Source organism: Scophthalmus maximus, chromosome 4, assembly GCF_022379125.1.
Source record: "Scophthalmus maximus strain ysfricsl-2021 chromosome 4, ASM2237912v1, whole genome shotgun sequence".
Classification (NCBI taxonomy): Eukaryota; Metazoa; Chordata; class Actinopteri; order Pleuronectiformes; family Scophthalmidae; genus Scophthalmus; species Scophthalmus maximus.
The window spans coordinates 27,143,306-27,166,493 of NC_061518.1; the positions used below are offsets into that span (position 1 = coordinate 27,143,306).

The 23,188-nt window shown below is 42.7% G+C and overlaps 1 protein-coding gene across 5 annotated transcripts in view; it reads left to right on the forward strand.

Moving 5' to 3' along the window:
• The window catches only part of LOC118302501 (ADAMTS-like protein 3), a 135,984-nt gene that overhangs the window by 74,691 nt on the left and 38,105 nt on the right, over positions 1-23,188 (forward strand). For all 5 annotated transcript variants that reach the window (XM_035628686.2, XM_035628684.2, XM_047331570.1 and 2 more), the window contains 4 exons: positions 1,356-1,483; positions 8,619-8,664; positions 14,789-15,025; positions 21,023-21,149. In XM_035628686.2, the coding sequence (XP_035484579.2) occupies positions 1,356-1,483; positions 8,619-8,664; positions 14,789-15,025; positions 21,023-21,149 (538 nt within the window). The remainder of the gene's footprint in view (positions 1-1,355; positions 1,484-8,618; positions 8,665-14,788; positions 15,026-21,022; positions 21,150-23,188) is intronic.

Genomic DNA, 23,188 nt, shown 5'->3' on the forward strand with positions numbered 1-23,188 from the left:
GAAGCAGGGAAAATGGCAGTCTGCAGGGAGCAATTCATAATATTTTCTATGGTATTTGAAAAAAAATGAAAGACCGATTTAAACAATTTGGTAGGGATGGAATCAAGGGAACAAGTGCTAGACTTTAGGCCCTGAATTACTTTTTCTAGATCTTTTGAGTTGACAGGTGAGAATGTTGACATTGAGCTTGTGACAGTAAATTCGGGTTACGGTGGAGGGGGGCTAGATTTATTGCAGCAATGAATTGTTATATTATCTCTGATATGAGACACTTTTTTTTTTTTTGGAAAGACAGCAAATTCTTTACATTTAGTTGATGAGAGGTGCTCCTTAGGAATAGATTTGGAGGGTTTAATCAGTTTGTCAATTGAAAAGAATAGAAATGAGACATTATTGTGATTACTGTTAATTAATTGAGAGATGTAGGACTGTCTGGCGGATTTCATATCGCTTTATAACAAGATTTATCCAACATTTAATTACTGGGACACAACCCACAATACACAGAGAGCAGAAGGCAGCAGCAAGTAAGGCCCATGCAACAATTTTCTCTGCCTAGAAAATGGTGTAAGTTTGTAGTTTGAAATACAGCTGAAACATAAATACTGTATGTTTCCCCTCCAACCCAGTGTTTTTTGTTTATTGTCAGTGCATTCCCTCAGACTGAGGAGAGCCAAACTGGAGGGTAAAGACCAATAGCATTTTTGTTGTTTAATGTGGAGGACTCAACAAACCTCCAAGCTAATTTGTCTTGCGCCCGTCTTTCCATCGTACCGTGTTTACAAAAATTAAACTCATCAACCTCCTTCCTGACAACTGGTGGACAGTGAACATGGTGAACCCCATTGTCTACATAGCAGAGCATGACTGGGAAAGTTAACTGTTATGTATTATCTGTAATTATTTACTTATTTGTCACTGAAAAACAAGTGACCAAGTAATAAGTTACCGTTCGACATCACTGGCCATTATCTTAATTATGTGACAAAGTGAAAATTTTACCCAAAAATGGTGCTACTGTACACACAAGGGGTCTCCATATTAGTCATGCCTAAATCTGGCTCAGGTCTTACACAAATACTGTTCCGTGTTTATCTGGTCCATAAAACAGTTGAGAGATAGTTGACATGCTTGGTTGTCTGACATCCGTAAACTGTTGTAATTTGGTATTCATTGTATTTTCTAGTGGTGTGAAAGCATGTGAATATTCAATCCAGTTTAATTTATACAGTTCCAAATCATAGCATACATTATCTCAAGGCACTTAACAAAATGAGGGCAAGAACAAGCTATGCCTCAAATGTGTGACCTCACTGAAGTACGTGACCTTTGTGTTGGTGTATGTCCTTCCGCAGGCATCCAGAATGACCCGCTCAGATGAGGACAGGGACACCGGGTGGGACGCCTGGGGCCCCTGGAGTGACTGCTCACGAACCTGCGGTGGAGGAGCCTCCTACTCTCTGCGACGCTGCCTCAACGGAGGGTAAGCCTCATTTAACATCTCACAAGACACAAACTGACAGCATCTTTGAAATATGGATATGCATTGTGGCAGAAATCGAATCATTAAACGGGAAAAAGAAAAAGTAATCCGGCATCTAGTATGTGATCCCTGTATGTGACACTTATGGAAAAAAAAAGTGATCCCATTCTGCGCCCTAGGCAATGGCCTATGTCGCCTATGCCAAGAACTGGCCCTGGGGAGCATGTACAGATTGAAGAGCAGTGGTCCAAGGACTGACCCTTGTCGAACCCCAGAGAATATTTTTCTTTCGTTAGATTTAAAACTACCAATTGAAACATAAAAACTCCTGTCCTTTAAGTTGGATGAAAACCAGTTAAAACAGGACCAGCTAAACCAACTGAAACATGGAGACTATTAATTAAAATGTTGTGGTCAACAGTATCAAGAGCAGCAGTGAGATCAAGCAGTGAGATCAAGCAGTCTGGAGTTACACTGCTGGAGTTAATGCAACTTTTTAATGAGTTAGAGCTGCAAATCAGCTCACGGTGAAATGTTCCAGTGAAGGATACCCTGCTGAATTGTTCAATCACTTCACTCGTAAAATCAATCTTTGAAGACTGATCATGTTTTCAGATAGGTCATATTGACATGAATGTCCTGTATAACTTACTGATCCCTAACAAACTCTTGCTACTAGTTGGGACAGTAATTAAGAGCAGAAAGATTCAGCAGAAGGTTCAGTGAATAATTTGGTCACACATGGACATAACAGCTCTTTTCTTCACCTGACCCAAACAGATCATTCCAGTTCATTCCAGTCATCCCTTATTATCATAGGTTTGGCCACCATTCCTTTTAGTAATGATTCAGTTCTCTCAACGTTGCTGGGATCTGGGAACATGGCGACATCACTTAAAAGTCTGATGGGTCAAGAAAGATGAGTAGACAAATAATGACACAGGTTGTAAAATGACCTGCAGGTTAGTCGGGCTAATTTGGAAGAGAAAGAGTGGTAAAATTATCCACATTCATTTCTCTTAAATAAAGGATGCTCAGACAAAGACGGGATGTAAAATCTATTTTATGTATTCAATAAAGATAAATGAAAAAGAAATACACATACATGACCAAGACAAAAAATTTTATTATTCAGAAACTGGTCCAAACTGCCCGCGAGCACTCAGATCCTCAGGAGCCTCCAAAAGGCCTGAGTGTCGGGTGTGTCAGTGAGCAGCGAGGTCCTGAGAAACAGAGTTGGCTGCAGTAGTGAGTTTGCAGGGCAGGTTTCAGTCTGTCTGTGAATACATGCTCAGAGTCTCAGGGCAAAGGAGAAGTTTCTCTGGGTTGTTTGGCGCTGTTGAGGAAGTAAAAGGAGTCAGTCACTGGAGTGAGAGAGAAAAAGTTGCGAGTGCACTGTGTGAGGCATCAATACGTTTAATCGTTCTTCTCACATTTACTTTTTTCAATCTGACTTCAGTTCACTTCCTCACCATCTGTGTCGCCTATTCCCCTTGTCTCCAGAATGTTCGTACGCCATATTTATAAATGAGACCCCAGGTCCTTGGTTTGTACCACTTACATTCAATATAAACAAAGGATAGTCCATAACTATTATCTAATCTGTTGGCCCTGTGTTGAACATATATCTTGCCTGAAATTTTAGCCTTGTTTAATTTTGTTTCAGTTAATTTCATGAATTAATTGACACAAAAAATGGGGCCAGCCGTTGGTGGTGCTGAAGGAAAAGTCAGGGGATCACTTGCGTCACTAGGGTTCAAAGCGCTGGACCAATAACGGACTGACATTGTAATCAATAGGGCCATGTCACTAGTGTGGCTAAAAAAAGCTCACACACCTGCTGCCGAAAGAATATTTAAAAAATAATTGGATAAACATTTTAAAAGATGAATAAGAACCAACATCTAATTACTCCAGTTCATTACAACTTGGTTTGGCTTTTCTATTAGTAGTTTGGGCCATTATTTCTAACACTGATGACAAGACTGTACTGTCCAAAGTCATTGCTCAGATTTGGGAACACCACTGAAACCAAAAGGTAAAGAAAGGCCTGGAATCTCTGACGTCGCATTTCTGCAGGCCGATATTGATGGGATGCTGGGGAGTCAAGGGGACTGGGTCTGGGTTGGGTGTGTTCTGTATGTTTCTCACACTGATAAACCCACCAAGTGTGTGGGTTTCACATCTCTGCTGATGTTATAAGCCACGATCAGCCTGTCTCTGCTCAGCGGTTTGTTGTGCAGTGTTCCTTGTTCAGGAAGTCATCACAATCAATCTACTTCTGCAGTGGATGAGTTGCAGACACACACACACCACACACACACACACACACGTGTGTGTGTGTGTGTGTGTGTGTTGCTTTGCTTGTTTGTTCCCTGCTCTTACAAAAACATATGCCTACAAACAGGCATATGCTTCCCACACAGTGCCAAATAGATAATATCAGTTCACACACACACACACACACACACACACACGCACACGCACACACACACACACACACACACACACACACACACACACACACCATGCATTTGTCCAGGCCTCACAGATTATGTCCACAGGTCAAAGAGTCCCTCACCCTTGCATTGAGTAGCACACGCAGGCCAAAAAACAAACACAGTGGACGTGCTGCCTTTTTGGGAGACGTTTCATGACTAGAGTGGGAATCTCCCACTGCGGAGGAAGTCTGGACAAATCAGGGACTTAATCATTTCCAGATGCTGGGAGCTGTGATAGGGTTACAGTGATCAAAGCTATGCTGATAACACACACATACACACACACACACACACACACACACAGACGCACCTCTATTGTCTCTATTGCTCTCAGAGGACTCATGTGGCTACAGTGAAAACATCCAGTTAAATCTGCTACATTCAATTCTCACACCCACACACACTAACACAGACATACTGGCTTTCTGTCCGCGCCCAGTGTTTCTTTTGAGGTGGACTTTGTCTTTGCCTCTTCTTGTGCCAGACTATGTCTTTCTCCTCTTCAAGGGTCCATTAACGCCCTCTGACCCTGTCTGTCTCCTTACAGCAACACTCAACAAGCACAGATATACGTACCTGCATGTGCCTGACGGAGTCACCACTGGTAATTTAAACATTTTTCATGTAAATTGTTGGCAAGCAACATCTGGAAAGGAATGCTGCTTTTGGTAAATAATGTTGCCTCAGTATTTTCAGAAAGATCATTCAGTTCAACAACTGTAAAAAAATGCTGGTTACTAAAGGTTTTAGGTGCAGTATGTTGCCTCTTGGAGTGCTTTGCTTTCGATTATTTTTCAATGTAATATTGATTTATTAATTAGCACCCGATTGTCACATTTTGTGTCAGGAGTGTCACCCCTTCCTCTCAGAGATGGCAAATGTAAGAAGTAAAACCTCTGAGGGGGTTCAAGTGCAGTGTGCAACGCATGCGACCTGTAAAAGTAAAAATAAAATAGACAATGAGGAGAATAGGGATAGAGTAAGAATAAAGTATGTAATAAAAGCCAACAATATACTGTAAATAATCATGTTGATCATCATTGTGCAAACAGTCTGCACAATGTGATAAACCTGGTGGACAAGATTCTGTTTACAGTTTTAAAAAAGTAAAATTTTAATATTTATTCTAAACACAGTCACAATGACACTGTTCTTGATCCATTCATATACAAATATGTGCTGTACGTTTAAGTAACACATGTACTGACAAAAGCCTAAGAGAAAATTAAGCTTTTTCTGCCTTGTTTTCATTTTTTACAGTGAAGAAAGTGGGATGTGTCTTCAAGTGTTTTCATTATCTATGATTGAATTTAAGTAAGTATTTCTTGATCACATAAACAGGGAAACAAACTCTGAAATTCCACACAGTTGGATCCAAAATGGTTCCTCTCAGTCTGTATTGTTGTGCAACAGATGAGACTATGGCAACTTTGCTTTATCTTCTCCTCTGTCTTTGTCTTTTTCGTCTTTCAGCTGCTTTATTTAGTCTTGTCTGAATGGCTTGAAATGCCTGAATTATATTCCTGTGTTAACTGTTATAGGTACAGTACATAAAACCACTCTCTCCATATCTTACTCTGAGTTCATTATTTTCATCTCAGTGTCTTTCTCCTGAAGAGTTGAAAGAATATATTTTCCTCAGTTTTCAAAAGGAGTCAAACAGCCACCTTGACACAGAGCGTAATAATCCATGTTTAATTGCCAGCTCTACATTTCTAGTTGAAAGATGACAGAAAGCTCTCTTGTGCACTAACAAAGTCTTACCTCACATATTCAAAATGCTTTAGAATCAAGCAGACAGAAGGGAAATTAATATTGTACCTATAAGAATGTGTTTAAAGCATGTACAGTAAATGACAACCCTCCCAGCCCAATATTTGTCCAACACTAATTCCACTCTGTTTTGGCAGAGGCGATCAGCGTGACGACCAGGCGTGTAGCTCCCCTCCAGTTACAAAGAACAAAACATTCTTTAATTATTTCTAAATTGTTTTTTTGGACCCTCTAAATCATTAAATTAACTTGAACTGAATAACTGACTCTGATAGCAGCTACCCTCTCACCAAATCACTTGTGATTTCCCTAAGGAAGTTAAAGTGTTAGATTTAACTTAAAGTCCCCCTCCTCTCAAAGTGTTTTTCTTCTGTTTCTGCCCTCTAAAATGTCTGACATTGACTACAGGGCCTAGTATCTGAGCAAATTTAGTCACCATAGAGGTGTTTTCACATTCCTCTCCTTGGGGAAGGAGATTTCTGTGTACTTCTCTGAAATTTGAAATTCACAAAAAATCTTGGCAAGCTAGATTTGGTACGTCATAAATACAGAAAACCATTCACTGTTGAATATGCAAATATAGGCAAAGAAACCGGAAACTACCGGTGCACGCATAGGCAGCGCATCATTATTCAGCTTCTAGTAACGTAACTGTCTTGTGGATAGGCCCCTCGAGATAGACTGGTTTGATGAGTCATTTTCCTTGGTCATCTAATGCTGAATCACAGATCAGCAACTGAAACTTCTCACACATCCATCTGGGTGCACTTCAGTGATCTTAGCCATTTCGTGGTGCAGCGGCATCCTGTGTGATCACTAAGTCATTGATCCTGGGATTTCGTAGTGTCCTATGCCATATTTGTCTCTGTTGCAGGTTTAACGGATAATCTTTTTTCCATCTAGCCCAGAACTCATTGGCTAAATATTGCACTCTACCCCATCTCTTACGAAGATAAAGATCTTCTCTTGCAAAGTCTCCAGGTGGGGGCAAGACAATTGATGACTTCATCGTTAGGATGTGGTTTGGCGTAAGAGGCTGTAGTCCAGCTGGATCATTGAGCAAGTGCGCTGTCAACAGTCAGCTGTTGATGATTGCCATGACTTCGTAGAGATAATATCTCAAGTATGAACTATCAACCTGATGACTGATCCAAAATGGACATCAACACAATTCTTATATTCCTAATTTGCCTTTCCCAGGCTCCACCCATATGGCTGACACATGGAGGGTTCATGACAGACTCACAGCCTAGTTGCTTTAGACATTCTTGGTCCATCTCTTTAACAGCTTCCACAAGCTCACATCTTGCACCTACAAAATTAGTGCCTGAAGTTGTCGCACATTACCTCGTCGGGCATGAAGGCTTGAAGAGCATTGAGAAAGGCAGCGGAAGTCATGTCGTCAAGTAGTTCTACGTGCACTGCACTAGAGCACGGACAAGTAAATAGCAGCCCATAGCCCTTCAGCTCCCTTCATCCCTCTGACATAAAATGGGCCAAAACGGTCCATCCCACAATAAGTAAAGGGAGGAGTTGTCTCCATGCGTTCACGTGGTAAGGCTGCCATTGTCGCAACTTTCTACATTTAAAACACTTGTTGATGTAGGATGACACAGCTTGACCACATCCAAGTATCCAGATGCCATTCGATGGTAGCTCATTCATTGTCATTCCATGACCTTGGTGTTGACCTTGATAATAATAGTGCCTGATTGGCAACTTTGAGACATTCTCCTTGGCAGAACTGGTGGATGGTTGATGTGTGGGTGCAAAGCAGCCTGCTCTAGACGACCTCCCACCCTGAGGATGCCTTGCTCATCCAGGAAAGGGTTAAATGTGTACAGCTTGCTGTCCTAATCTTTGGTTGATATCTCCTTGTCATGTTAAAGACCTTGGATTATATCAGTGAAAACTACTTTTTGGACAATGCTTATGATAATAATCTCTGCTTCCTTTCTCTATTTGAGACTTGTGGCTTCATTGGTTCTTGAAACCAAACGTTTAAGCTCTTTAACACATCGCACTAGTCTGGCAATGGCTTTAACTAACCTTGTCGAGCTGGAGAATCGATCAAGCAGTGAATTCTCTGTTGTTGTCTTGTGCACGATCACCTAGTTTGCCAGTGGTGCAGAGTTGCCTTGCTTCGCTGACTAACTGAATCCCTCTTCTGTTGAGAGACTTATCAACCCATCATCTACATTAAAGTTTCTTTCAATGAAGCGGATTGCTGCTAACTGTGGATGTGAAAGTGCTGTTCCTGTCTTGTACTACACGGTTGGATGTCCCGGTTTCAAACATTGGACCCAAAATGCAGACGGCCAGACTCCATGAAAGTCTTAACATAATTTTAATAGTTTTTCAAGCAATAGAGGGTGAAGATGGATGGTGGCGTCGTTGAGCAGTTAGGTAGAGAAGCAGGAGCAAGGCAGCAGGAGCAATGCAGCAGGAGCAAGGCAGCGTGAGTTTGCCAATGGTTTCATGACTGAGTTCCAGGACTCATACCTGGCACTGCCTGCCTCAGAAACTGAGCGAAACGATCAGAGAAGGCAAAATCAGCTTTGGGAAAATCACTGAACAAGGGAACTTATAGACAGAGGAGCAGTCAAATTGGAGCTTTGACATAAACGTTATGTTTGAGGCGCAGCGGCGCCCCCCCATGGATGACGGCGCCCTTAGCATTTGCCTATACAGCCTATGCCTAGGGCTGGCTCTGGACTCACTTCAGACTTGAAACCACGGATGTGTCTATACCAATGGCCTAACAGCTTTCTGAGACAAATTAATTCTGTTCAAACTATTCTTAAAATTATCTCGTGACTATGACTGAGTCATCTGTTGGCTTGTTTTACCTTGCTTTGCAGAAGCTGTGATGACAAAAACATCCGCTACAGAACCTGCAGCAACACGGTGAGTCTGCTCTTTATTGCTCATTGTAATATTAGCTGTACATGTTTGTAGTTCATGTGTGTTAACTTGTAGATAAAGTCTATGTAACAATTGAAGCTCATGTTCTAAAGCACATGCAGCAAGAGCATTTAGGATTTAGATTTAGAGCGTAAAAAGAAGGTCCCTGCACCAGGCACATGGTTAAAAAGGGTTGTACTTAGTCTATTTTATTAATCAACAAACCAATCTGAGTGCCATCTCCCATTCGCTGTAGAATCCAGGTGAACTTGCACCTTGGCAAATTGTTGCAGATTTGCCAGATAATAATGAAAGAAGCGCCCATGCTTGTGTGTAAAGTGAAATCTTGCAAGCAGATAATCTGTGTGCATCACAAGTAGGTGTGTTGTGCACCCGCCCATGTAGGTGCTTACTATCTTGATAATGCTCCTTAAAATAACAGTGAACTGCTGAGCCACTGACTTCATCGCAATCAATTTCCGGCACCTCAAGAAATGCCCCAACAATGAGACTATCAAATAAGAAATTAAGGGATCAAATTGTGACAATTAAGTCTGTCTAACAGCAACATTGAACAGTGATATAACACTGTACAGTTTTACTCTTTTTCTAATCTTTGTTATTCTTTTATTATTTATTTATTATGAAAAAAGATAAGATATTCCTTCTTTCATCTGTTTTGGGTGTTAGAAAAGCAATGTATAATCCACGTTCAACACTGAAATGGGTCAGTATTGTTTACAATCTAATTTGTCTTTACCCTCTGTTGGTGTTACCAAGATTATGGCTTCCTTCCATGTGGGGGGGATCTCTCCATGTTTGAGTGCCCAATTTCACATCTGGCGCAGTCTCAGAGTTATCTGCTCACGAAAAGATTCATACCATTTTGCCGTGAAGCCTTCTAAGCCTGGGCTCTTAAGTGGCTTAAGTCTTGATATTGCAGCCTTCACTTCGTTATCAGTGATATCAGTAACCAAGGTTTTATTTTGTTCTTGTGTGGCTACGGGCAAATTCAAAGACTCAAGAAACTTATCTATTTCATTTTCATTATCTAGTTTTGGTTGTGAGTATAGTTCTTTATAATATTCTTCAAAACTCTTCTAATTTATACTGTATTTCTTTAGTTCGAGAGCAACTTATTTTATTGATGGTATTATCTGCCTGCTGATTCCTCAATTTATATGCCAATAATTTAATTGCCCTACATCGCAGCTTATAATATTCCTGCTTTAGAAATGCAGATTTCCTTTTAACTTCCTCTGAATATATCTCTATATCTATAAACTGGCAGCGACACACATCGTGTAGAAGAGTCCAGTGATTCACACAGGCAACGACCAATAGGCCTTTAATAAAAGCTCACATGATTCAGTTGCAAAAAAATGACAATAATATAGTTTACCACAATAATTCTGGCCGAATATATCGTCTGACAAAAAGTAGTTATCTTGACAGGCCTATGACTTACTCCTTTAAAACACTAGTCCTATTTCATTGAGGAGTCTTTTTTGCACTTGCATGTTCATTGTCTACTCGGGCGTATTTTGATCTCCCTACTACGGGCGATGTTGACGCCCTGTGTTTGTCCTCCTCTGCCGCTGACTGTCCATGCCAGGGTCCGGATATGCTCCAGCAGTGTCTCAGGTGGTTTAAGCACGGTAACCTGCAGCCCCTTTCTCTGCCATCTCCTTCGTTGCTTCTTCAGCTGTGTTGTACATGCGCATCCCGTCCGGGTAAAAAACTCTAAGTCTGGCAGGGAAGGGTGTCTGAAAATGAATCCCACTCTCCTTCAGGACCTTCTTTGCTTCCTCGTACTCTTGTCTTTTCCTAAGAACATTTGGTGCGTAGTCATTGTCCAGATAAATTTGTTAATTCTTCCAAATAAAATCTGCCACGCTGTTCATAGGATTTCCTCTTTCGTTCTGTAACTCAGAAAAACTAAACGATAATGGATCTCGGGGGAGCTCAATCCCTCAGCGCAGGTCCAAGCGTGGAGTGAGCCCGATTAATCTGGAGATCCATACTGTGTGCCAACAAAATGTATACTCGACGGAGACTCGTTCTCAGACCCCTGTGCCATAGAGTAGATCCTAATATCATTTTGTCTGGATCTAACCCTCTTGGTCTGTTTGCTTTGGTTCCAGGTGATTTTGTAGTTTTATTGGCTCCTACCATCACTTCTTCCACCGATTGCATCCTCTCTTCTGTGTTTGAAATTCGCTCAACCGCTTCGTCGAGTCTCAATTTAGTTTTCCTGATCTCTTCTTTGATTTCCTTGAGTTGGTGTTTGTCTTGGCGAGTGTGGTTTTCAGACTGACATCCATGTTCGCCTTGCCGTTTTTTCCCTTAGCACAGTGGTTTGCTACCTTTTTTGGGCCAGCGCCCCCAATCCATTATCCAGGTCCCTTACCCCCCCATCAAATAAGATAGGATAATAGCCCTGAATGTTATTGATGGGCCCCTTATTAGAGGCCCATGCGCCGACCAGCAGGAGGCTGGCGAAGGCCCTCTTGTTAATATTATTATTGTTATGATGATTATTATTGTTGCTATTAAGCCTAATATTGATGTTACTACTGTTGCACAGAACTCCTGCTCAGCAATGATTGGAAGGACTGTCAAATTGATGATTTAAATCAGTATGAACATTATTTGAATTACACTACTGAATAACAGAGACATGTGTGTTGTTGTTGGGCGTATACACAGTTGCCCTAGGCAACTTCTGATTGGTGAAAATGACTAGTACGTGCGCAGCATAGCATTTCTGATTGGTGGGCATGACAGTCCCCCTTCTCCAGATGCGCTGCATTATAAGGTATTCTTAATCGCAGCCTTTTGTGATTTGCAAATCGCGATTTTGATTTGAATACGACCAATCTATCAGCCCTACAAGACACAAATGTTTTATGAAGACTTTTAAGTTCACGACAAGACCGCTTTATAACGCTGAAGTGTGGAGTTCATATAGAATGAAGCTCTGATGTCCCAATCCCGTGAAGGCAGCACAGAGCCGCTCGACACAAAGCTGACAGAAGCACAGAACCTGCCAGTTGCAGTGGCGTAAACAAGGCAGGTTTTAATGCCGCAGACCATTGTTTTTTGCAAGTAGTTTAAAGTGTAAATTCGCCTTAAAACAAACACCCCCAAGGGCACCTCAACGGTTCAATTGGTCAGCTGTCATACATACATATGTCATATCAGAATTCACTTCTGCAGACCTACTTCATGAGGTTAATCTCTGCCACAGCTTTTATGAAAGGTAGGTAAGGCGTTTTTTGTGAGAAGCACTTTCTGTCATATTACTTGACAACCCTCGTAACAAACCGATAGAGATGAATACATTGAATGATCTGACACTGAAACGAGAACAATCTCATCTGTGGCCGCGGCAGGACTGTAGAAAACACGACCTATCGGAAAGTTCTGACCGGAGAGAGTGATTGGATGAACCGGCTTTCTCCTGCCTGCGTGCACTCCGCTCGTTCACCACATAGTCGGGCGCGTGACCAGTCTCCTGCACGGCGTCGGCAAACAACCGGAGCCGCCGCCGCTCTCGGTAGCAGACGAGTTACTGCACTGAACTAAAGAAGAAAAGAAAGTGTATACAACAGCTCCCGGTCCCAACAGACAGAGCAGTGGAGACGAGGTTGGAGACTACAGGAGGAGTGAACAGAGGCAACATCTTCACCGCTGGCGTCAACTCCGTGAGGGGAAGAGGAGGAAAGGTAATCTTCTGCTTCATTTGGGTGAAAGCGGTTGTTGTGTTGTTGTTCGAGAACAACAACACAACAACCGCTTTCCCGGGTCACCGGTCACTGTGTAACCAACAGAACTGTTGGCAAGCTTGTGTGTGTATCAGGCAGCGCACAGTTAGCTTCGCTGGAGGACACTAGCTAAGTTAGCTAACGCCGGGTGTCGTCAATGACGTTTGATTGTTTATCTATATCAGCTCTGAACGGGATGTGGCGTTACGTGTGTGTGTGTGTGTGTGTGTGTGGAGCGGGTGTAGTGAGAATGTCCGGTGTGCGTGGCTAGAGGCTTGTAGTAGCAGTTGATGTCTGTGTGCAATGATAAATGCTGCAACACCGGGCATGAGGGCCAGGTCCCGAGGGGCAGGTCCCGAGGGGCAGGTCCCAGAGCGATGCAGAGCTTCGGCCCTAGAAAAAACGTCTCCCTGCTCCCAGACTACTGTACCGTTTAGACGACGGGCAGGAAATGAAATGAAAAGTACTGTTCAATGTAAGGTAATGTGAATATTTCACTAAGTTGACCTCCTTTCTCTTATACCAGGTACAGCAAGTTGTACATGAAGAAGTCCAGGGCCTGGAGGTTGTCTACCACGGACCAGAGCACTGAGACAAGACGATCCCGTCAACAGCTAGAGAAGCAGGTCAGCAGAGGACCAGGTGAGTAGCTCATGATACTGTAGGTTGACCATGAAGTGGTAACTTTCTTGTGTACAAAAGATACTTTAAAATCCATATGGCGATGTTGTAAAACATTCCAAAGTGTAAACATTTATGCCAGGTGGGTTACGGATTCTGAACCTCAGAACTACTTGTTATGATCTTCAATATTTATCTAAACAAAGTCATAACACTAATATATATGAAAGAGTGGCTAGTATCAATTATACTTGGCTCCCACAAAAGGTGACAGAAAACTGTGTTTGTCACTGCAGATAATGCTGCTGTAGTGTTGTCAGTGTTTTACAGTAATGTTGATCTATTATTGTGATATTCTTTCTACAGGACCACTTCCTAAAGAGTCGACGACAGCACAGCCTGACCCGTCAGCCGACAGACCTGCTTTGACACTAGAGCTAGGAAACCCTGTGCAGACAGTATCTAAATTGTTGTACATATGTTGTTTATGCTAATATTATAATATATATTTGGTATATTGTATGATGTTCCAAAAAAAATAAAGAGGTGTCATGACACATTGTGCTCTAATTAATTGTGCAGCTTGTAAAGAGGTAAATGTAATGGTTGGATTTTTTATGCTGAGAGTATAAGGAAAAGGCCTTGAACATTTAAAAGATTTTCATTCCAACAATATAGAGCAGGTTATGCAGTACATAAATAAACATTGGTATTGTACAAAATACAGTGTGCAAAATGTACACCTCCATATGTGGCAGCCTGGACACAGGGGTCATGAAGTTGCCCACAGCACTTTCTTTCTGTGCTGAAGTTTAAAAATATAAACTCAAAACAAACGTTGTCTGTGTAGAACTGCTAACCGTGTTTATTTTTTAACTTAGCCTGCGGCAGCCTGTTGCTAACTAGTCAGCAACAAGTTACTGCATCAGAACTCTATTTTCAATGAGATTTCCCAACACTAGCATGTGAGCTTGACAAATGTGCCCACCAACAATAGCCATGTTCATTGTTAACGTTTATATTATGATAATGTTCGGTGTTTTCATACTTGTGAATGAGCCACGAGCAGTCAGTTAGCATGTTGTGCTCCGCTCGCGTCTTCCTCCTCCTGAGGCAGTGTTGATGGGGGAGGGGCTTGGGACGGAGGTCTGAAGGAAGCGAGTCAAAATCACCTACTCTTCCGTTAAATACATTTGCCAGGCTCTGATGGTTCCCATTTTTATCTGTCGTCACGTTGGCAGAGAGAAAAGAAGTTGGCGTAAAGAATGTGAGAGGCTCACTCCGCAGGTGAGGATGTTTAGAGGCTGTCAGGAGCCACTGGAACATCTTGATGACGTTCTCTATGAAAGAAATAGATTCATTATCTTTGACAACTTCTAGTTCCAGAGGTCTCTAATGCACTCACCGGAGGGATGCCCTCACTGTCCTGCTCTATTTTGCCACTGCACACTTACTGCTACCTGCGTACCTCTGATATAAGTCAAAAAACGATAAGCTTAAGGAGCAGTATTTCCTGTCAGGGAGAGGAGCTCCCTTTACCACAGACTTTCAGCTTTTTAACTTTGCAGAACTTTTACTTACACAAAAAAACTAAGACACACTAGAGTAAATGGAAAAACCTGAAAAAGGATAATATGTTTCCTTTAAATTCCGATTTAATAAAGTGGCTCTGAAATGAATTATAATGAATGACATCACACAACAACATCTGTACTTGACCTTGTTATTCATCTCCGCAGGACTGCCCCCTAGAGTCAGGGGATTTCCGGGCCCAGCAGTGTTCAGCCCACAATGATATCAAGTACCAGGGTGCCACCTATGACTGGGTCCCAGCTCCTTATGACCCCTCTGCACCCTGCATCCTGCAGTGTCAGGCTAAAGGGAGGAGCCTCACTGTTGAACTTGCCCCTAAGGTGCTGGATGGGACACGATGTCGGGCAGATGCCTTGGACATGTGCATCAATGGAGTTTGTCAGGTGAGGGGTCATATTATAAATCAGATATTGTTCAGTCAGACACCAACATTTATCTCACTTAACTCTTGGGTATGTGGAAATAGTGCAATGAAATGAAATTGCTTCAAAACCAAAAACTGACTAATTTCTCCCCACAATTCGCCGTGACTTTATTTCCGTCTGTTTGTATCTTACCTCTGTGCTGAGATACATAACTGTTCATCATTGCTGCTTTGCTTTGCAGCCAGTAATGTGTTTCCACATATAGTAATGGGCCATGATGAAATGGCAGGGGGAGTTGGGATATGGAAACTCTGGTCCCTGCAGCTTCCCCCCCCCCCCCCTCCGTGCTTGATTAGAGGTTTGTGACTGCATAACAGGAGGAGAAGCACATGTATAACACCAGACAGACCCACTTACAAATAATTATTTATATATTCTCTCTGGCACATAGGTGATATAACAGAAAGTGGCAAGGCAGTAGAAACCTATTATGAGCCACTGACAGCTCTCACAAACTGTCAAGTGAATGTGTTTCCATCAGCTTTGTTGAAGTGGAAAACAAAAATTGATGAGTTATGAACAGCTTATTGTCGCTGTCAGTTTGATCATATGTCATGCTGTATGAAGATGAGAACTCCAGCTGACAGCCGTATCATCATGACCTTTTTATTTTTTTTGTTTGTCTTACATTTGAAATTCAAAAATACACAAAGCTGCTGGTACAGTGTTGTCTGATGAATGTATTTATATCCCCACTACAACTAGCAGACCGTGAGGAAATATTAGGTGATTTTTATGTCTATTTGATTAAGATATGTAACATTTCCTATTCTAAAGTCCCTCTATGGACCTGTTCAGACCTGGTATAACCTTCCATCCCGAGCGATCCAATCACAAGTGGACAACTAAGTTCATCAGTTCACACCTGGCATTATAATAAATCTTGATCGCATCTCCTTAGACCACTTGTATCTCCTGCCCTGCTCTGTATGTTAATACACTCATTCGTCATTTCTGCTCACACCGAAGATGTCTGACTACAGAGACAGGTCTGTTGTCAATCAGTTTAGCTGTGTCCGAATTCAGGGGCCGCATCCTTCGAGGAAGTAGCCAACGCGGTCAACGGAGGTGATACTCCTTCGTTGGCCAGGTGGAGATTTCCTTCTAATTCTTCCTGTTTCACTGGCGAGTCGCATTATCGCCACTAACTGACTTAATTAAGTATTACATACATCCTTGAGAGAAGAGCATGGCTAAAATACACGGGTTAATCTTTATAGTATAAATTAACAACAGTTTATGAATGTATGGTTTATTTCATTTCAATTTGATGTCATAATTCCATATCTAATATTTAACTACAAATTCAAGGGTACTTGTACTTTTACATTAGTATTTTCCATTTAATGCAAAATTATACTTCTATTCCACCTCATCTCATGTCCACTGAAAGCCACATATCTCAAAATGTATTGATCATAATATGATGATTTTATAGAATATGTTGCATTGCTGTAGGATTAAGTACCAACATTGTAGAAATTAGCTAAAATCAGCTAAACTTCTAAACAACAGCACCAGTGTGGATAATAAAATATAGCAAAAAAAGAAAGAAAAGAAAGAAAAGCACTTTCGCCTCAGAGCAGGAAGGTCCTGGGTTCGAATCCTGGTTCAAACCAACCAGGGCCTTTCTGTGTGGAGTTTGCATGTTCTCCCGTGTATGCGTGGGTTCTCTCTGGGTTCTCCGGCTTCCTCCCACAGTCCAAAGACATGCAGAATGAGGTTAGGTCAATTGGGGACTCTAAATTGACCGTAGGTCGGAATGTGAGAGTGAATGGTTGTCCGTCTCTGTGGGTTAGGCTGGCGACTTGTCCAGGGTGTACTCCGCTCTCGCCCAGTGTCAGCCTGGATTGGTTCCATTACTTCCCTTCGAAGCCAGTGATCAATGAATCCTTGGATAGCCTGGGCCGGGTAGGATCCACCCGGTGTATCCTTCGTTGCGCTGGGCTTGAAGGGCGCATTCGTCGGCCGCATTTCAAGGAGCCGACGAATTGGAACAGCCAAGTCGCAATGCTATGACGCAACTGGTTGACAAATGCACCCTCGGATGGGCTGAGGGAATCAGTGCACTGTAAGCAGCGTTACAATGAAATATGATTTTACACAATTGGAACAAATACAAACAAACAAAGCCAGTATTGATACCCTGGTGGTAGCCACAAATAAACCAATTCATGTGAAACACTGACAAGCGTATAACACTTTGGGTTCATTATGAAACTGTAGCAGGTCAGAGGACATCAGCTGAGTTAGGTGGTCTTTCAATGTGGCCCAGTATATATTCACAATCACATTGGTGAAAGAACATGAATACATTGGTCTCAGATGGTCTGGGACCCAATGACATTACATTTTCAAAAACAGTACGTATGTAGGAATTAATGACAACAAACGAGGCAAGGGAATCTCTTTGCAAATAAAACTACCCATTTGGCTTTATTGCATGCTTCTCCTTGAAGTTGATTATTTAAGTTTGAATATCATTTTTGTTGGCACTTTATGTTATTTGCAGTGCTATATTTTCTCATGTTTTTCTGATTTATTGCCTTATATTGAAAGAAGAAGAAAAGGGAATTCGATGATGTCATGTTAGGCATCCGCTAGATGCTCTCGTCTGTTTATCATCAGTCAAACATACAGCATGTGCTATCATTTCTATGATAAAACCATTTCAGAAACCTTAACCATACACAAGGTAAAGCATGCGCAGGAGAGTTGAATCATACATTTCATTCAAAAACATTTGGGTCCAAATGGCAAATGCTTTGTTTTCCCAGGAGGGATATATCAAGACAGGGTGGGGGTAAGGTTGAAATAATGGACCCTGAAAAAGACCTGTTTTCAAATGTATCAACATTAGTGCAGACAGGGTCTCAGTATAAGGATATTTCAATACTGGGTGTTTGCTGTTTGGCAATGACCCAAGTCACAAAAAAAAGAAACCCAGACAAATGAAGCTCATTTCCTCTATGCTAGAAAAAGTTACGCGCCTCTCACCTTGGTTACAGTTGTTTGGTCACAACTTGGTCACTCAAATTGAACTTGATGTGACAGTTTTGCCTGAGCAAAAAAGCAATATCTGGAGAAGTTTGGGCTACTCAGGCAGTTTCTGTTGCATTGTAAAACTGAAAATCCTCCGAACAACTGGGCACACAGGTTCTTCACAGGACTAACCTCATCCCTCTCTCCACGTCTGCTTCTACTCACTGAATTCACTACCCTACTGGACAATTTTACTCTCAACTAACATGTCTGCTCCATAAACCAACTGGTACTTGACCTCCACACATGCCTCTTTCCCCTCTCTGATCATAAACTCATACAGCTCACCATCCCTTCTCCAAGCCCCCGCCTCATCAGAGAAATCACCTTCGGCAATCTTAAATCCATCGTTCCCCACCATCTCTCCAACCTGCTCTCCACCAATCTCGCCCTGGACTCAACTCTCATCTCACCCGATGATCTCACAAACCATCTCAACTCCACCTTGTCTACCTCCCTCAACAACTTGGCCCCCCCGTATGACAAAAACTGTCTCCTTCAACATTCCTCACCCTGGTTCACACCCGCCCACGGCAAGATGAAACAGACTGGCCGCCAATTTGAACGACTCACTAAGAAAACAACGCTCACAGTTCACCACGAAGCCTACAAACTCCATCCCACCTCCTACAAAGATGCCCTCATTGCAGCCAAGTCTACGTACCTCTCCAGCATCCTCACTGACCCCTGCCAAACCCCAAGAACTCTCTTCTCCTCAGTGAGCAACCTCATAAAGCCTTGCACCAATACCCTCCCTACCTCTACTCCCGGTCTCTGTGACTCATTCCTCCGTTTTTTTGCTGACAAAATCAACACCATCAACCAATCACTATCCCTTGCATCTGACCCCCCAGCATCTTACACGCCCACTCTTCTCCCCATCTCTCTGGACCTCCCTACCAGTCCTCCCTACTCCCGCCGCTCCCAGTTTGACCCAGTTACCCCTCCTGAAATCTCCAAACTCATCAGCTCCTCCAAACCAACCACCTGCCCACTTGACCCCCTCCCCACTCCCCTGCTGTAGTCTTGCCTCCCAGTCCTCTGCCCATACCTCACTAACCTCTTTAACTCCTCACTGTCCCATGGATCTTTCCCCTCTGCCTTCCAAACTGCTGCTGTCACCTCTATCCTAAAGAAACATGGTCTTGATCCCTCCTCCCCTCAATAATTACCGCCCAATCTCTAACCTCCCCTTCCTTTCTAAAACCCTGGAATGAATAGGTGCCACACAAATTAGATCCCACCTCCATGCCAACAACTTATTTGAACCCCTCCTATCTGTTTTTTCCACCATATCCATATCCGCCACATAGTCAAAACCTCCTTCCTTCACCTCCGTAACATCACCAAGATCAGACCCTCACTAACACTCACCACCACAAACCACTCATCCATGCCTTCATTTCCTCCTTTATAGATTACTGCAACTCACTCCTCTATTGCATCAGCTCCAGCTCCATCAACAGACTCCAACTGGCCCAGAATGCAGCCGCCCGACTCATCACCAACACCAAATCATGGCACCACATCACCCCAGTCTTAAAAGACCTTCACTGGCTCCCCGTCTCACACCGGATCAATTTCTAAATCCTGGTCCTCACCTTCAAGGCCCTTCACCATCTTGCTCCCCCTAATCTAACTGACCTCCTCTCCCCCTACCAACCCACGCAGTCCCTCAGATTTGCCTTTGCCGGTCTTCTCTCCACCCACAAAAGCAACCATCGCAGTTTTGGGGCAAGAGCCTTCTCCAGGGCAGCTGCCAGACTTTGGAACTCCATCCCCCAAGAGATCCGTGATTCCGAGCCCCTCACCACCTTCCAGTCATGCCTCAAAACTCATCTCTTCTCCTCTGCCTATCCATAACCCACCCCCCATCAATCTTTGTGTTGTTGTGTTGTTTTGTTTTGTTTTGTAAAGCAGCTTTGAGTCCATGAAAGGTGCTATTCAAATAGAATTTATTATTATTATTCTTATAATGGGAGATGGATGATGGATGTTTGCTCAAAAAGCAGCTGCCGCCGACCCTGATGTGCAGAGAGGGCCCTGGGCATGGCAGGGATGAAATGGCATCATCTGGTGATAGAGGCAGCAGTGAAAGAAGGGCTGCTGGGCTGCTGTGGTTCTGTAGCAAGAAAGTTTGTCAGTGACGGAATGAGGCCAAACCTTCCTCTAGCGCATGTGCATGTATTAATAATACACCACAGAGCAGCATGAAATCCAGCTGTATACAAGTACGAGAGAAAATTACTTACAATTCCTGGGCGTAAAGTGGAGGAGAGCAGCAATGTGCACCGCTGTGTGCTGTATGTGCAAGTGCCATTTTATTTTGTCAGGCTGTCACAGTACCTCAGCATGACAAGCCTCAGCATATCTACATCAGGATGTGTGTCTGTATGTGTGTGAAAATGAGAAGCCGTATATTAATCAAACTCATTAGAGCCTCTAATTTGCAAAACAGACTTTACTTGTGAAGTAAAATTCAATGTTTAGTTTTCCATTGCAATGCATATTGAACAGTATTGAACTGATATAAGGTGTAACAAGTTTAATATATCTTCTAGTTTAAGACAAAGTGCAATAAAGTATTAATAATGCATTCATTTGATGCGAAGTGAAAAGAATAAAGCATGCGACCACCAAAACATATTGCAATGAATTGCAGTATACTCTTCATGCTTGAAGCAAGATTCTTTTTTACCCTTGCTGTAAGGGAGGAGCATCACATGGACAAGGGAGGATACTAGTTTTCACTTTCTCCACAAACTGGAAATAAAACGTATTCATTCAAGTGAATACAGTATTGCAATTAATTTACATGGATCTAATTGGATCTGTAAGGTGAATTGCTGTCTTTTTTCTCTGGCCAGCCCCATTTCCCTTTTGAGTGTGTTTGTATCTGTGATGTGTGCGCAGGAGGTGGGCTGTGATCGTCAGCTGGCTAGCGGTGCCAGGGAGGATAACTGTGGCGTCTGTGGTGGCGAGGGCTCCACATGCCGGTTGGTTCGAGGGCAGACCCTACCCCACCTGACACCAGAACAATGTAGGTATCTTACTACTGACGGGTGTTGTCAATCAACAGATGGCCTACAGAAGCATGTCGTCTCCAAGTGCCGTCTTAACTTGTTCGCCTTCATACTGTCTGAAGTATATATTTTTAAGGCACAAAACACACTGTGGTCTCTCTTCCTCACCCACCATTGTACCGGTGAAGCCAAGAAGCAAATATGCCTCGTCATATTTTCTTGTCTTTGTTTTGGTAGTTTTTGTGTAGATTAATTGTCTGCTTTTTGCTTACCTGGCACTCTTTTTACAAACCTGTCCATGCTTTACTAGCAGTGCGTCATATGCATCTTTTCTTTACAGCTGGCCACCTCACTGTGCCACCCCTGTTATATCTACGGACCTAGGGGTCGCGCTTCCCAGTTTGGGAATCAATGAACTAACATGCATGTCTTCATTTACTTCAACTTTAAGCCAGATGTTTTTCAAAATACATAAAGCGTTCTACTTAACACAGTAGACTCTGAAATACCCTTAAGCACCTTTCCCCACTCCAACTTTCCACCATATTCTAGCCCTCTGCAAATAACTAGTTAGCCCATTAGCTTTCTATGCTCATACCTGTATCTCTCTGCTGCGACGAAACATGTTCTCTATCCCTGCCCAGACTTCTTCGCAGTGGGACCCTATGGGATGTAAATAACAAAGCTGGATATCTGTCTGCTGGGACTCTGGTCATTACTGAGTTGGCCACAGACCTTCAGTAGTCATCTCTGGTTTGGCCTGCTATTCTCGTATTGCCTTAAGCATTGATTTATCAGGACTGACTATTAAAATACCATCTGGCTACAGCACCCACCCACTAGCAGATGGAGCTGCATTTTTCATTTGTTTCCATTGTTCCATTGATGTATTTCAGTGCTGGATAGAATAATATATACACAATATATATATAGTCTTTGATGATGGCCTTCACTAACACAATGTTTTATTCTATTTCTCCATGAGCAGCCACATGGTATTTTTGAGAAAGAGAACATCAGAAAACTACTGTTAACAGACTACAGGGCAGTGAGAGTTGGCCCCGCCCACTGCAGCAGACATGGTCAGACAAAGACCGAGATGCACAGATCTCTCCTCAGTAGGCTGGCTAACCTACTATATCCTTTAAAAAATGTGTTTGTTGTAACATGAAGGCTACATTTGTACTATTCATAGAAAAAAAACATAATTTGATAAGTTAACAGACCAGCAGTAGTTCTGTTGTTCATGGTTGATATCAGGGCACACTTAGTGCATCCCCCCATCTCCACAATGGTTTTATGTACATGAGTGCAGTGGTTTCTATGATGGTGGTAGTGGGGATACTAAGTTGCGATGTGCTGACATCTGAAAGTATTTCCTGCGATGGAATGTTTTCAGCCTCTTCTCAGTGGATGCAGTTATCATGACTGATGGTGGGGTATCATCTAGGTCTTTAATTTTGCTTTCCTCTGCTCAGTCGTGAGTGGGTCCACCCATAACGGGACCTGTGGTTTGAGAGTGTTTGGGACAGCTTTTTAGAAATAAGTGGCAAAATTATATATATACATTTCATCAGGAGAGACGAGTGAATGAAGAAATTATATTTATTACAGGTTTAACACAATGATATGTGATGATATAATATTGATAGAGTCTTTGGTGCTTGGACTCCATGGGGAGATATGTAGCAGAGGGCATCGGTCCTGGTTGACCAAAAGTAAATCCCCCACACAGAGTCCAGACACTGGTGGTGTTGGTGGTGGTTGATGACATGCTGAGTTGATGGAGAGAAGAATCCCCTGAGACTGCACGGACTGGGCGGTGATGGGGAGGTGGAGGGTACACAGAACACCAGCATGAGAGGACTAAGGCAGGGAGAGAAACCATATTTAAACAGACGGCAGCAAGATGATAGGCTAACGAAGCAGGTGATTTGCAATGCTATTGGATAGAAGAGACCAGTTGACTAACGCTGATAGCAGCAATTACGAAACTTATGACCAGAAGCATGAAAACAACCTGCTGCTTTAGGTTTTTGTTAGAAATGCAGCCATG